General features: G+C 37.8%; 1 protein-coding gene across 5 annotated transcripts in view; it reads left to right on the forward strand.

Annotated features, from left to right (window-relative positions):
- PLEKHA5 (pleckstrin homology domain containing A5) overlaps positions 1-15848 on the forward strand; it is a 250338-nt gene that overhangs the window by 155309 nt on the left and 79181 nt on the right. For 3 of the 5 annotated variants that reach the window (XM_025401931.1, XM_025401932.1, XM_025401930.1), the window contains 4 exons: positions 2668-3133; positions 6862-6945; positions 10439-10558; positions 11412-11465. In XM_025401931.1, the coding sequence (XP_025257716.1) occupies positions 2668-3133; positions 6862-6945; positions 10439-10558; positions 11412-11465 (724 nt within the window). The remainder of the gene's footprint in view (positions 1-2667; positions 3134-6861; positions 6946-10438; positions 10559-11411; positions 11466-15848) is intronic. The other 2 variants (XM_025401933.1, XM_025401934.1) reach the window with 1 other exon arrangement.

Below are 15848 nucleotides of genomic sequence, written 5' to 3' on the forward strand. Positions count from 1 at the left end.
TAGGGTGAGCCACTGCACCCAGCCTGAAATCTTTTTGTAACTATAATATAGCAGTATTTGTGCATTGTTGCTGACAGGTATTTGGCTCAAAAGAGAGCTCTTATATCCAGATTATCAGCGAAGGATTCCCAGATTATTAAGAGTATGTTCAAATAATTTTCCCATCAAATCTTTAATCCCTTCTGGTCCATGTAACTACCAATGTCTCTGACATTTTCACAACCAGTAAGGGCCCATGTAATACTAGGAAAAATTGTTAACTAAACATTGAAAGAAGAGATCAGGAAACCTGAGTTTGTGGAGTCCCAACCCTTCTACACACTTAGTTCATTGAATTATGTTGATTTTGATGTTAGGATATAAATTTATGGCCATGGAGATGATAGTATTAGATGAATACTTGTAATTTAACTTTGCTTTTTCATATTCTTTATTTTATTTTATTTATTTATTTTGTGGAGACAGAGTCTTTGTCTTATCACCCAGGCTGGAGTGCAGTGACACGATCTCAGCTCACTGCAACCTCCACCTCCCAGGTTTAAGTGATTCTCCTGCCTCAGCCTCCCGAGTAGCTGGAACTAAGGCATACATCACCATGCTTGGCTGATTTTTGTATTTTTAGTGGAGACAGGGTTTCACCATGTTGGCCAGGCTGGTCTCGAACTCCTGGCCTTAAGCAATCTGCCTCCTCAGCCTCCCAAAATACTGGGATTACAGGTGTGAGCCACCGCACCCAGCCTAATCTTGCTTTTTCTAATCTAGATATGTCTTGTGGTGGTGGTGGTGGTGGTTAAAAGGTTATGTCTGGGAAAAATAAAAAATTAGCCAGGCATGCTGGCATATACCTGTATTCCTAGCTATTTAGGAGGCTGAGGCAGGAAGATCACTTGAGCCCAGGAGGACGAGGCTGCAGTGTACTCCACTGCACTCCACCCTGGGTGACAGAGTGAGAACCCGTCTCAAAAAAAAAAAAGTATGTTTGTATTTAGAATTTGAATTATACCTACACCTCTGTATCTAAAGGAAATAGGAGGCCGGGCGCCCACTCCTATAATCCTGGTACTTTGGGAGGCTGAGGCGGGCAGATTGCCTGAGCTCAGGAGTTCGAGATGACCCTAGGCAACATGGCAAAACCTATGAAAGTACAAAAAATTAGCTGGGCTTGGTGGCTGGTGCCTGTAGTCCCAGCTACTCAGGGGGCGGAGGCAGGAGAACCACTTGAACCTGGGAGGCAGAGGTTGCAGTGAGCTGAGATTGTGCCAGTGCACTTCAGCCTGGGCAACAGAGCAAAACACTATCTACAAAAAAAAAAAAGATAATAGAGAAACACAAATGTTAACTTTACATAGAGTTTTTAATTGACTCTCTTTTTCTGGCTCACTCCTCCCCTAACTAACTTTTAAAAATCTTTTTTATATCATGAATTTCACCTAGTATGAAGTTGGCACTGTGATAGTTTCATAAATTCAAAATAGTGTGTTTATCAAAGTGGTTTTTTTAAAAGTAGTAAACTGAAATTGTATTCTTTGATTTTTGGAAATGGTAATATTCTGTGCTTAGTAATATGCAATTACATATCCAATTCCCAAAATTAGCATTTTAAAAGAACTATACTTTGCATGCATAATGTACATGAAGCATTTTTAGATTGCTTTAAAAAGCCTCCTGAGAAATATTCCACCATCTATGAAGTGAAATATTAATTACTGTGCTGGAAACATTAGAAAATTGCTGAGATTGCAGTTTTATATCTGAAATATTGTGATATTTAAGTATTTTATCTTTAATAGAATTCTGAGCGTCAACTCCAAGTCATTTTTATATTTCAAGTTAGGAAAAGCTATGAAAGGAAGTTATTCCTTCAAACCAAATGTACTGATGTATTTACTCCCATAAATAACCATACTTCCTGAAAGAAAACAGCCAACAGAATAGTCAACATATACTTGCAGTAATTTCTTTCCTGTCTTTATGCTCTATGGTTGTAACTCACTTCATATTTCATCCATACATAGAAATCCTAGTGCTCTGATGAGATGTATGAAAATGAGACTTTATTTATATAAGAACAAATAAAATACAGAGACAGAATTGAGATTAGATTTTAAACATTCTTATTTCTCAAACGAAGTATAATAGTCTTTCATCTTTAAATCAAACTGTACATTGTGTGGAACTAATAATATTTTGTGTAATTGATATAGATGCTGTTTATCCTGTGTTAAATTTGTTAAATTGAATTTCATAAAAAGATTAAAATCTATTAATAGTGTATATCTTGTATAATATTTCAATCTTTAAAAAAAATACATTCTAAGCCGGGCACGATGGCTCATGCCTGTAATCCCAGCACTTTGGGAGGCCGAGGCAGGTGAATTACCTGAGGTCAGGAATTCAAGATCAGCCGGGCATGGTGGTGGACGCCTGTAATCCCAGTTACTTGGGAGGCTGAGGCGGGAGAATCGCTTGAGCCTGGGAGGCGGAGGTTGCAGTGAGCCAAGATCGCACCATTGCACTCCAGCCTGGGTGACAGAGCGAGACTCCACCTCCAAAAAAAAAAATTCTAGTATATGTTTTACTTACTGAAACAAAAGAAATGTACTCTAATTTAGAATTTGGAAAATAACTCTTCTTCATGTTTACATTTTAATTATTTTTTTATTTTAGAGTAATTTCTTACCAAACATTACCAAGAAATATGCCAAGCCACAGAGCCCAGATTATGGCCCGCTACCCTGAAGGTTATAGAACACTCCCAAGAAACAGCAAGACAAGGCCTGAAAGTATCTGCAGTGTAGCCCCTTCCACTCATGACAAGACGTTAGGACCCGGAGCGGAGGAGAAACGGAGGTCCATGAGAGATGACACAATGTGGCAGCTCTACGAATGGCAGCAGCGTCAGTTTTATAATAAACAGAGCACCCTCCCTCGACACAGTACTTTGAGTAGTCCCAAAACCATGGTAAATATTTCTGACCAGACAATGCACTCTATTCCCACATCACCATCCCACGGGTCAATAGCTGCTTATCAGGGATACTCCCCTCAACGAACTTACAGATCGGAAGTGTCTTCACCAATTCAGAGAGGAGATGTGACAATAGACCGCAGACACAGGGCCCATCACCCTAAGGTAAAATAGCTGCTCATTTTATGTTAACTCACTACCTTATAAATGCTGTGTTTTCTTTCTAGTATACTATTTTAAATGTGAGAGACAAAAGAATGAGGAGAAAGTAAGCAAGGCAGCTCTATTTTGTTTTAAAAAATAAATAAAAATATTTTACAACATTAAGATCTCATGTATAAAAAATACCTAATTGCAATACTTCATCCCTCAGGAACACAGGAGCAGTTCTTTTGAGCAGATGCATTCTGTATTCTCTGCTTGATACCATATCTCATCAGTTCTCCATGTAGGTTAACACCACGTGCATTTCATTGGTTGTTCTTGGTTTTGTTGTTGTTGTTGTTGTTTTGTTTTGAGACAGAGTCTCACTCTGTTGCCCAGGCTGAAATGCAGAGGCATAATCTCAGCTCACCGCAGCCTCTGCCTCCCAGACTCAAGTGATTCTCCTGCTCAGCCTCCCGAGTAGCTGGGATTATAGACATGCACCACCACACTTGGCTAATTTTTGTATTTTAGTAGAGTCATGGTTTCACCATGATGCTCAGGCTGGTCTTGAACTCCTGATGTCAAGTGATCCACTGGCCTCGGCCTCTCAAAGTGCTGAGATTGCAGGCGTTAGCCACTGTGCCTGGCCTAGACCACATTCATTGTTATTGGCTTTTTACACACTTGCAAATTCTACACCTACTGTCTTCTGGCATACCTGAAATTTTGTATCAAGCTCATCCTGTTGTTCATGAGGATAAAAGTGTTAACTTTATCTTCTAGCCAACAATAATAGCATATTCAGATAACTCCTTAAACACTCAATTTAATATTAGAGCTTAATGGTATATATACATTTAAAAAATGGAGATCATGTTTTACTTTGTATATTAAGTTGGTTTAAGCATTGCTTAGTATAGATTACTTGAAGTGAATTCAAAGTGCTTTGTATCAATCAGCTTTTCATAATGCTAAAGCAGTGGCTTTGATTAGTCAGCTAGTACACAGCCAGTTCCCTAATGTCTATCCTAAATTGCTTTTTTTTTTTTCATACTAAAGAATTCTTTGGCCAGACATAGTGGCTCGCGCCTGTAATCCCAACACTTTGGGGAGCCAAGGCCATAGGATCACTTGAACCTGGGAGGTTGAGGCTGTAGTAAGCTGTGATTGCACCACTGCACCCCAGCCTGAGCGACAGAGCAGGACTCAGACTCAAAAAATAGTAATAAGTTATTGCTTTATACTATTTTAAAATGCTCTTTTCTTACCCTTGTGACAGGCTGAATCCTTCAGCTGCATTATTACCTAAAGCATTTGCTTGATACTTCCATAAATATTTATTAAGATTAATAAATTAATCAGGAATTTTCCTTTGAAGAAAGTTTTAATTTGCCTCACAAAAAAGGCTCACTTTGGACTCCATTGTAACAAAGTTCAGTGTTTCCTCACTTTGTCCAAAGACTAAATCATGATTGATAAAAATAGTAATAATATATAAGAAAAATCTGATCTAAGACAAATTAATGTGTTTGGTGTAACAATTGGCTCTAAATTACATGCTGTCGTTCTTAATCGTATTTTTCATGGTTTTGGCCAGAATATATCATCTGTTTTGACAGCAAATATGAGATGAATCTATATTCTCTACCCAATTCCCGACCGTCTACTACTGCTACTCCTAAAAGACTTCTCCAAAATTGCCAAATTTTTCTTTCAAACTATCCTGTCCTCTTCCTTGATCTAGATCAGTGGTTCTTAAAGTGTAGTTCATGGAACCCTGTGGGGGTTCCCTCCCCATGACCCTTTCAGGGAGTCAAAACTATTTTTATAATCGTAATAAGGCATTATTCATTGTATTTCTACTTGCGCTAGTAGTACAGAAGTGATGGTGAGTAACATTTCTGGCACCTTAGCATAAATCAAGACAGTGGCTCCAGACTATACTAGTGGTCATTGTAGCCTTCACTACCACACACTTGAAGTAAAAAAATAGAAGTATCAGGTTCACTTATAAATCTCATTCATGAAACAATAGAAAATAATTTTATTGAACCGTAACATTTTGTTACATATTCTTTTACTGTTTACTTGTGATGAAATGGTAAATGCATAAAGCACTTCTATGGCATACCAAAGTGCTAACAGTTATCTCCCAGTAAAACACGTGACGGAGTTGCAAGCTGAATTAGCTCCTTTTATTGTGAAATGCATTTTTACTTGAACAAAAGACAACTATCAATATTCAGACGTGGTATTTGATAGACACACTTTCTCAAAATGAATGCTATCCTGTCACTTCAAGGAAAACAACTGACAGTATTTGTCACTGATGACAACGTTTGAGTTTTCAAGCAGAAAATAGAATTTTGGAAATCATGTATCTGCCACTCTGAACTTGACAGCTTTCCGGTGCTTAAAGATTGGTGGTGATATTAACAGTTGTGATTTTTTAATATTGTATACTGACATATGTCAACATTTGGAACATTGCATAACTCACTGAACCAATATTTTCCAAATGACCAGTGTTTAATATCACAAGATTCATTTAAAGTTCAAATAGACCAGTGCATATTAATGTAACAGAGTATCAAAAGTTCGTTGATAAGGTTTCAGATATCACTTTGTTACTAACCTTTAAAAAAATACCACTTTTTTGAGCTATAGTGCAAAGTCAGAGATGAACATCTATAATTATCAAGAAAAACTATTAAAGTTTTCTTCCTTTTCTCCAACTGTGTATATTGAGGGTACATTTTCTTCACATACTTCCACTTAAAGAGATTATCACAACAGATTAAATACAGAAACAGATACAAGAATCCAGCCAGACATTAAAGTTTTGCAGAACTGTAAAACAATGCCACTCTTGCCACTAAATTTTCTTTTTAAAAATATAAAGGGATCCTGAGGGCAGAGAGTTTTTGACAACCTCTAAACCAGATTTTAGAATTACTCTGTTCAGGCCAGGCACAGTGACTCTCTCCTGTAATCCTAGCACTTTGGGAAGCCGAGGTAGGCAGATTAATTGAGGCCAGGAGTTGGAGACCAGCCTGGCCAACATGGTGAAACCCCGTCTCTACTAAAACTACAAAAATTAGTCAGGTGTGGTGGCATGCGCCTGTAATCCCAGCTACTTGAGAGGCTGCGGTAGGAGAATCTCTTGAACCCGGGAGGTGGAGGTTGCAGTGAGCTGAGATCTCGCTATACACTCTAGGCTGGGCAACAGAGCAAGATTCTGCCTTAAAAAAAAGAATTACTCTGCTCATCCACATCAGTATTTTTTGAGATGGAGCCTCGCTGTGTCACCCAGGCTGGAGTGCAATGACGCTATCTCGGCTCACTGCAATCTCCACCTCCCAGGTTCCAGCAATTCTCCCACGTCAGCCCTCCGAGTAGCTGGGATTATAGGCCCACGCCACCATACCTGGCTAATTTTTTTGTATTTTTAGTAGAGAAAGGACAGGGTTTCACCATGTTGGCTAGGCTGATCTCAAACCCCTGACCTCAAGTGATCTGTCCACCCTGGCCTTTCAAAGCATTGGGATTACAGGCGTGAGCCACCTCATCCAGCCCCACATTAGTATTTTATGACACAAGAAATTTTAGTCTCTATCATCTTTCATAAGCACTAATAGCAATTTTAAATGGTATTTCATAATATGAATTTAAGATTTCTCCTTGCTGACATTGACAAGAAAAAAAAAACTTTACTGCAGAATTACATTGTACCTTTACTTTCCTAGCATGTCTATGTGCCTGACAGAAGGTCAGTGCCAGCTGGCCTGACTTTACAGTCTGTTAGTCCCCAGAGCCTCCAAGGGAAAACGGTGAGTAATATCTTTATTTACCATACCATGTTTTATTTATGTGCTACACAGGAAGGTACATATCTAACATAGTTTTTAAGTTTGAATTTTCAGAGGTTCTCCCAAAGAAAAAGCATTACTGCTTTTGTGCAAGAGATGCTTATCAGAAGAATTTGGAATCATGTAGCCATTTTGGTGTTTTAGTGGATACCGTTTCCTAAGTGCCTGACTGGCCAAATAAAAGATTATATTTTGAGACTTTACAGCCGGGTGTGGTGGCTCATGCCTGTAATCCCAGTACTTTGGGAGGCCGAGGTGGGCGGATTGCTTGAGGTCAGGAGTTCGAGACCAGCCTGGCCAACATGGTGAAACCCTGTCTCTACTAAAAATACAAAATTAGCTGGGCATGGTGGTGCGTGCCTGTAATCCCAGCTACTCGGGAGACTGAGGCAAGAGAATCATTTGAACCCAGGAGGTGGAGTTTGCAGGGAGCCGAGATCCGGCCATTGCACTCCAGCCTGGGCAACAAAGTGAGACTCTGTCTCAAAAAAAAAAAGAAAGAAACTTTATTGTGTAAGCTAAGTGGGTTTCTTTACTTTGTTAATTCCCTTATCCTTAAAACAGAAATTGCAGTAATTCATTAGTGAACAAATCCAGCAAGCAGCTATTTGTAGTCAAACTGCCAGTGTATTAAGTTTTTCGTGTGGATTTTTAGATTAACTTCTTTAGAGCTGTTAATAAAAGAAACTGACTTGCTTATCAGCAGAAAAAGAAAGACTGTAACAAACATTCCAGCAAAGAAAGTACTTACCATTATCATTTCATTGTCAGTGTTATGTTAATTGGAAAGGTGTTATATTAGCAGGATACTTCTAGTTGAAGAGAAAAGATGACTTTTCCTCACTTCAGTTTATTTTAATGGTGTTCTTTTATCAGGGGCTCTGGCTTTATTGTCAGTAGATAGCCTCAGTTTCTGTAAAGATGTGATTTTAGCACCTGTGTATATCGTTGTTCATTATTTAAAATTCCCTTTCTGCAGTAATCAAATTCATCTGACGTGTTTTGTAAAAACATTGTTTTATCTTTTATACGTTTAGATAAAAGGAAATATTTTCTTGCTTTAAACTTCCTGCAGTTTATTTGCCAAAGATTATTTAATTAAAACTAAGAACTTTAAAATGTTGGAATTTTAAAACATTAGATTGTTGACCTGACAAATAGTCATTAATCACAAAGTAAATGCTAAATAGCATACCACAAATGTTTCTCTAATTCCTTGCTCCCTCTAGTGGGTATTTAGCACAAAATTTATTTACAACCTCTCCTGCTTTCTTTGGTCAAACGTGCCTCTTTATTTGGCCTCAAAATCTAAATAAAGTTATTGGTGTCTTTCATCCTTTTGAAAATCTCTTAATCTTTTAAGATCCATAAATAATAAATCAGAGTTTCAGTATTTCTTGTGGTATCACTCTGATTTCTTGTGGTTCTTAAAATATCCATATCCCTGGCCGGGCGCGGTGGCTCAAGCCTGTAATCCCAGCACTTTGGGAGGCCGAGACGGGCAGATCACAAGGTCAGGAGATCGAGACCATCCTGGCTAACACGGGGAAACCCCGTCTCTACTGAAAAATACAAAAAACTAGCTGGGCGAGGTGGTGGGCGCCTGTAGTCCCAGCTACTTGGGAGGCTGAGGCAGGAGAATGGCATAAACCCGGGAGGCGGAGCTTGCAGTGAGCTGAGATCCGGCCACTGCACTCCAGCCTGGGCGGCAGAGCGGGACTCCGTCTCAAAAAAAAAAAAAAAAAGAATATCTATATCCCTTACCCCACCTTACCTTCTCCCTGGCAAGACCTCGAGTGTTGGAGATGATGATCATAAAACACGGACCTTTCTAGCATCATGAGGTCACAAGATAGAATTGGCATCAGAGCAAAAGCAACTGTTCTTTTTCTCTTATGTGTTTTATTTAAATCTCACACACCAAACCTTCTTTGACCATTTAATATACAGTAAAAAACTGTTGTCTCACCTGTAGATACCTAGTTTTATCTAAGGAATCCAATAGTAACTATAGTTTACTTCTACTAACACTTTTTCTGTCTGAAGGCAATAATTTTTAATACAATTTCAGATAATGGTTAAAAATGATTTCTGTTTTTGAAAAGAATTGTAGGAAAATAAAGAGCAATAACAAACAGAACAGAAGAGAGCTAGTGCAATGTGTGGTGTAGGCAAAACAAACCAATCTCAGGAATACTTTTTAGCCTGGAATTTTTAAGACTACATTGCAGCACTCAAGTGAGGAGAGTCTCCCTGTAGCCCGCTTTCAGTTGTTAATTGTAACAAAGCTCTGAGAAATACCAAGTAATATTTTATGGGCTGTAAGACTGCCAGTGCCCATACCTTACTGTATTTCTAAGAAAAGTATATTAAATTGGCCCATTAAGGAATTTCATCCACCGTTGAAAATTTGTTTTCCTTTGGATCACAGTCACCAATCAGGAACCAAAAAAAGGTTCTCTTCTTTTCCCAGAGTGAAGGAAGGTTTATGTGCCCATGGAAACTTTCTCTTTTTCTTAAAAAATAAAACTGATCTTTTGGTCCTAAAAAATGCTATATGAAAGCACTAACAGTGACATTTCAGAATATAACTGGGAAATAATTAATAGAACCCAGATCCCAAGTTTAATAATGTGAAGATATCCAAGTTTTACATCAATTTTATTTTATTTATTTATTTTATTTATTTATTTACTTACTTACTTACTATTTATTTATTTACTTACTTATTTTTGAGATGGAGTCTCGCCCCGTTTCCCAGGCTGGAATGCAATGGCGTGATCTCGGCTCACTGCAACCTCCGCCTCCTGGGTTCAAGCGATTCTCCTGCCTCCCCGGTAGCTGGGATTACAGTCGCACGCCACCACGCCTGGCTAATTTTTTGTATCTTTAGTAGAGACAGGGCCTCACCATGTTGGCCAGGCTGGTCTCAAACTCCTGACCTTGTGATCTCCTGCCTCGGCCTCCCAAAGTGCTGGAATTAAAGGCGTGAGTCACTGTGCCTGGCCTACATTTATTTTAATTATTTTATATACCTTCTGTTAGAAAGTTGGACATGTAGGTATTTGTACTATTGCTGGAAAAAGGTGTAATTTTTTTAGACATCTTAGTAAAATATCTTTTAATAATTTTTAGTAGCACTTATGTACAAACCTTTATAATGGTTTTTTGACATTGTACTTTTTTGTACTTAACATTTAAATATTCTCATGAGTTCTGAGAAAATGCCTTAATATACTGTTGTTTTGCTGTATCTTTTAAAGTAACACTGTTCCTTCTATTTCTCTAGATATCTATGCATTTATGTAGGACCTATCATCATAGTGCCTAGGCACTATGTTTGATGTCAACCGTAAGAGGAAACTTGCCAAGAAATCTTGGTTTAATATCTGTCACTTAAGACAACAATTAATCTGTTTTCCACTGTTTGGATTCTTAAATTGTACTCCTTCAGCCAGAGGAGCTTACGCTGCTGCTAATAAAGCTGAGACGGCAGCAAGCCGAACTGAGTAGTATCCGGGAGCATACGTTAGCACAGCTCATGCAGCTAAAGCTTGAGGCCCACAGCCCAAAGGTCAGCTATGGAGAGATTTGTCTGTGTCGTCTGCCATCATCACTTATTTTGAACCACTCATTAGTCAATATGATCAGCGTCATTAGTATTGAGCATGAGCCCATACCATCATTATAGTGACAACATTAGAATCTCCTATTAACCCTTTGAGAATCGAACTTATTTATACATGACTGAAAGAAAATGCAGGTAGGGTGCATTTCTTTTTAGCCTTCTACCCACCCGCTCACCCACTGGCTTTTGGTTTTGAGGAAGGAAATGCATACAGTACTTCATGTATGCATTAACTTCATGTTGTTATTCACTGAATACTGTGACTTCCACACCTGGTAAAACAAATATTGAGAAGTCCTATAATTTCCAGTAAAACAATGAATTGAAAATTCATTATAGCTTTAATAATACTGCCTTTTAAATGTTAAAAATTAATTTTAAAATGTCTTTTATTTTTAATGAAAGCAATGAACACATAACCATTTCTCAAAGGGTTTATAGCTCTGGTTATATAAGAAACATCTTATTGAAAGAAGTATTGATACTTTATTACAGGACATAATTGACATGTAAAAGTTCTAACAGTCAGTTTTTGCTAGAGCTATTTTAAGGAATTTTTCTGCTTAATAGTTCATTGTTCATATGCATGTCTACTTAATTTCTTCCAAAACAAAATATAATTTTATAATTTAATATGTCAGCGGTACCATTTACAGGGGAGCATGTGCGTGAAAGTTGTCGTGCACTGTGATATAATAGGTTGTAGTAAATTACCTGTTTTTCTTATTCCAAAATTGACCTTTTCTTGAATTCCACATCCTCTTTCTCTGTCCCTTTTTTCTTAATTGGTGCCTACTAGAATGAAATTCTTTCACATCATCTCCAAAGGAACACCATATATTTGGATCATCAGGTGGGATTCATAGAGATTTTCTTACTTTTAATACTTAATAGAACTTCTTAAATATAATACAGTTTTTCAGGCTACTCAGCTATTTCAGTCACTTTGAATTAATAACATGACTTTTACAAGTGATAGAATATGAAATCCCTGACCAGGTGGATTCAGGAATTCCATAATAAACAGGGAGAAAGGACAGATGTGGAAGTAAAAGGGGGATACAAATGTTGGGTCAGCTGAAATTGACAGCCTAAATTCTCTAGACGTCTTTCTTCTTATCCCATTAAAACGCCTACTCCTTGAGGCTTATCTCAGCTTGGAGTTGACCTAATTAAAGGAACAGACACCAAGCTGTGAATTGTCTTGTTGGAAGGCAAGAAGGAGGGTGAATGTAGTGTGCTCTGTATTCACAAAGGGGAGTTTAAAGGTGGGTGAAGTTGACTGCATACAATGGCTCATGCCTGTAATCCCAGCACTTCGGGAGGCTGAGGCAGGCGGCTCACTGAAGGCCAGGAGTTCGAGACCAGCCTGGCCAACATGGAGAAACCCTGCCTCTACTAAAAGTACAAAAATTAGCCGGGCGTCACAGTGAATGTCTATAATCCCAGCTACTCAGCAGGCTGAGGCACAAGAATTGCTTGAACCCAGGAGGTGGAGGTTGCAGTGAGCTGAGATCGTGCACCACTGTACTCCAGCATGGGCTATAGCTCAAGACTCTGTCTTAAAGAAACAGAGAAAGAGAGAGAGGGAGGGAGGAAGGAGGATGGGTGAAGTGTGTAGTGGAGGTGATTTTTAGTTGCCTGTCCTTATTCCCTGTTTGCCGTGTACTTCCAGTGTTTGGTCTTTGCCAACGTGTATAGAGCCAGTTTTATAGGAGGCTCACGTTCCTAGCATTAACTCAGTGGTGGCACCAGGTGTGGCTGGTTGAGGTGAATGATCAAAAGGGAAAGTGGCAATGGGCCGGGCGTGTTGGCTCACGCCTGTAATCCCAGCACTTTGGGAGGCTGAGGCGGGTGGATCACCTAAGGTCAGGAATTTGAGACCAGCCCAGCCAACATGGCGAAACCCTGTCTCTACTAAAAGTACAAAAATTAGCCAGGCGTGGTGGTGCGCACCTGTAATCCCCACTACTTGGAAGGCTGAGGCAGGAGAATCGCTTGAGCCCTGGAGGTGGAGGTTGCAGTGAACCAAGATCGTGCCACTGCACTTCAGCTTGGGCAACAGAGCCAGACTCCATCTCAGAAAAAAAAAGGAAAGTGGCATTGAACAAGTAGTGACTCAGTTTTTATAAAATGCTCCATTAATATTTAATTTTAATTTGTTGGGAATTTTTTGTTATTAGACATAATTTCTTTCATTGAATGCATTTTTTATATAAATCAAGCTAAAACTTATTCTAGCTTGTTTCAAAATGTCCAAACTTGACTATTTTATCAAATAAAGAGGTTACTGTGGAAAATAAGACAAATGCTTTCATATTTATATTTGCATATTTGAAACAAAACAGTAATGTGCTACTTTAAATTAGTTGTATTTAAAGAGGGATTTTGCATTAGGATAACCCTTTGAAAGGTGTTAAATCATATTTCTTATTTTAATTTTTAAAAGTAACACACTTTTGGTAATATAAAATTTATATATTGTTCACAAAACATTTTCATCAGCATTTTGGCCATTGGAATGCTTTTAAAATGAGCATTTCATGTATCCAAATTTCAGATCTTCAATCCAGAGATTCAGGCTATTGAAATTTAACCACAGTGTATATTATGTACTTTGAAAGCAGTCTAATAAAGACATGTTAGCTAATAAAATAGAAAAATCCATCTTCCTTCAAAATTCTGCACTGCCAAAAAGCTGCTAAGATACATGGGAAATAAAAAACTCATTTGTATTTAGAGCCGCAAAAAAAAATAGGTTTAAAAAACAATGATATAAACATGAATCTGAAGTTATCCGGCATCTCAGAAAATAAACCTTGTGGTTTGCTGTAACTTATTACCGACCTCATTGAATCAAAGCTGGAATTGCAGAGACATAGAACTTCAGAAAATTTTAGAGAAGGACAGGTAAATATACCAAAAACACCACCATTTGCTGAGATGCTCCTCCTCAATCACTTTCCTAGATCGAAATTGTGTTTTATCCCTTTACCTAAATGACCTAGATCCTGTTGAGTCTCATGTTCCCATCACTCGTCTTGAAGAAAGCTTTGTTGAACCTTTTCTATTGCTCCATGCTGTGGTCCTACAGGTGACTTCTAAACATCCCAATGTGTTATTGATCTTCTCTATTCTCTCAATATGTCACCAAAGCTTTTCTGGTAATTTATCTGAAATAAAGTTATTCAATTTTTAAAGTTTGTGATAATGAGAAGAATTACAGAATTGTTTGAATGATATTTTGTGTTTGAAGTAAGAATATTTTGATAGCAAAAATTGGGCCATTTTTAGGTAATAATTAGACAGCATATGAAAACATGGTGGAGACTTTGCCCCAAAACTCAGATATACTTAAATATATATATCTTTAAGGTTTCCTAAAGCAAATCTCTCTTTAAATAATTTTATTAAAAATTTATGATTTAGATAACTGCGTTTTAATAAAATTTTTCATTCAGCTCAAACATTTCCAGCTTTTAATCTTGTTACTGCCAGTAACATAACATTTTAGATGACCAGGTCTGTTGTTTTTGTAGGGATTATTGGTTCCCTGGATTTATGAATTGATTCATCAGTTTTATATAACCACAAATTCAAGAGTAGATTATAAAATCTGAAAGAGGAAAAGGCTCTGGTCACATTTTATACTATATATCATAACAAATGAACATGTGCTCATCTATTCTCACTCTAACACTTATTCTGCCTCCCCTAATAAATCATCAGAATAACGCAAGACCAGCAACAAAATGTAGTTTTCCTCCTGCCCCTTGTGAGGGATTGCAATAATCAAAAGCAAAACTGTAATTTCTTTAAATTCTGTTAATAGCTGTCACTAGTCACAAAAAAAATAGACCCAAAGAGTATTCTCATAGTTGCTTCAGAGGTCAACTCATTTCTGATGCTACTGGAATGTTTAATAACAAATAAAAAATAAAATTGCCTTATCTGAAAGTCTACAGATTTACATATTAACAGGCAATCCAAAAATCTTGACTTCTGGTGCCTGTAACTTCAGCAATATAATTTGATTCTCACTATCACCGTTTATGAGGATGAATCATGTATTAAAGTGGTTTTAAAATAACAATAGCTCTACTAATTAAATGGTAGAATTTTCTTCGGTTTTTTGTTTTATTATGAAGTACAGTATTACAGTTTATTTATGCTTCCATAGCCCAGTTAGTGTATTATTCGAAGTCTACATTTATATAATACTAGCCCTGGTTTATTTGTCATTTTTGTGAATCTTAAGATAGCACAGGCCCAAAGTAGAACCTGTATACATACAGTAATCCCAACTATATATTTTATGTACCTCATCCATGTTCTATGTAGAGAATGAATAAATACATAATGTATCAGTAACTCATTTTCTTCTCATCCAGCTTAGTTGTTGCTGAATATTGGAGACACTTTTGGTTACAGTTTAAGTGAAACTTGCCAGCTTCATCCTAAAATGCATCTACTGAATGGATTTAACATTTGTTAGCTTTTTCCATGTTTATTTTTCTGTCTAACAGTGTATAAATGGGATGGGGGGAAGCCATAAGTAAAGTGTTGCCCTTGCTGTGTACTTGCCAGGAGGTTGGAAGTAAATTTCAGATTATCAGCAGTTAAAAATGGGGTCTCCTCCCCCGGAGAATGAAGTATCCTGTTGTAGTTGTTTGAAAGTGCAATAGTGGCTGGTGTTTATTTTATGAGGGAAAGAGAAAATTTTGAAAAAAATTTTTTTCTTATGAGAGCAGGGCAGATCAAGCATAAGCTGAGCTGTTGAGCAATCATTTTATGATTAGGAGTCCCTAAAAGGTTCCACAGAGCCAACTATAAGTCATTTGTTTGAAACTAGAGTAACAGGTTTCCATAGGAGCTGATTGTAGCCAAACCATTTGATGATATTTGGTTGTAAGATACAGAAGGAGCACACTGATTGTTTTGGCTCCTGTACCCTACTGGTTATTAAGGATTCTTAATAGTATCCCTGATGGTTAGATTCCCAAGCCAGGCCATGAAAGACAGTATTTTACCCTGTGCTATATCTGAAGACCAGACTAACAGTATCACACACCCTAACCACAATGAAGAAAATATCTCTCTTAAAAATGTATTCAGTGGCTGGGCACGGTGGCTCACACCTGTAATCCCAGCACTTTGGAAGGCCAAGGCAGGTGTATCACCTGAGGGCAGGAGTTCGAGACCAGCCTGGCCAACATATAGTGAAACCTCATCTCTA

Source organism: Theropithecus gelada, chromosome 11 (genome assembly GCF_003255815.1).
Source record: "Theropithecus gelada isolate Dixy chromosome 11, Tgel_1.0, whole genome shotgun sequence".
In the NCBI taxonomy this organism is placed as follows: Eukaryota; Metazoa; Chordata; class Mammalia; order Primates; family Cercopithecidae; genus Theropithecus; species Theropithecus gelada.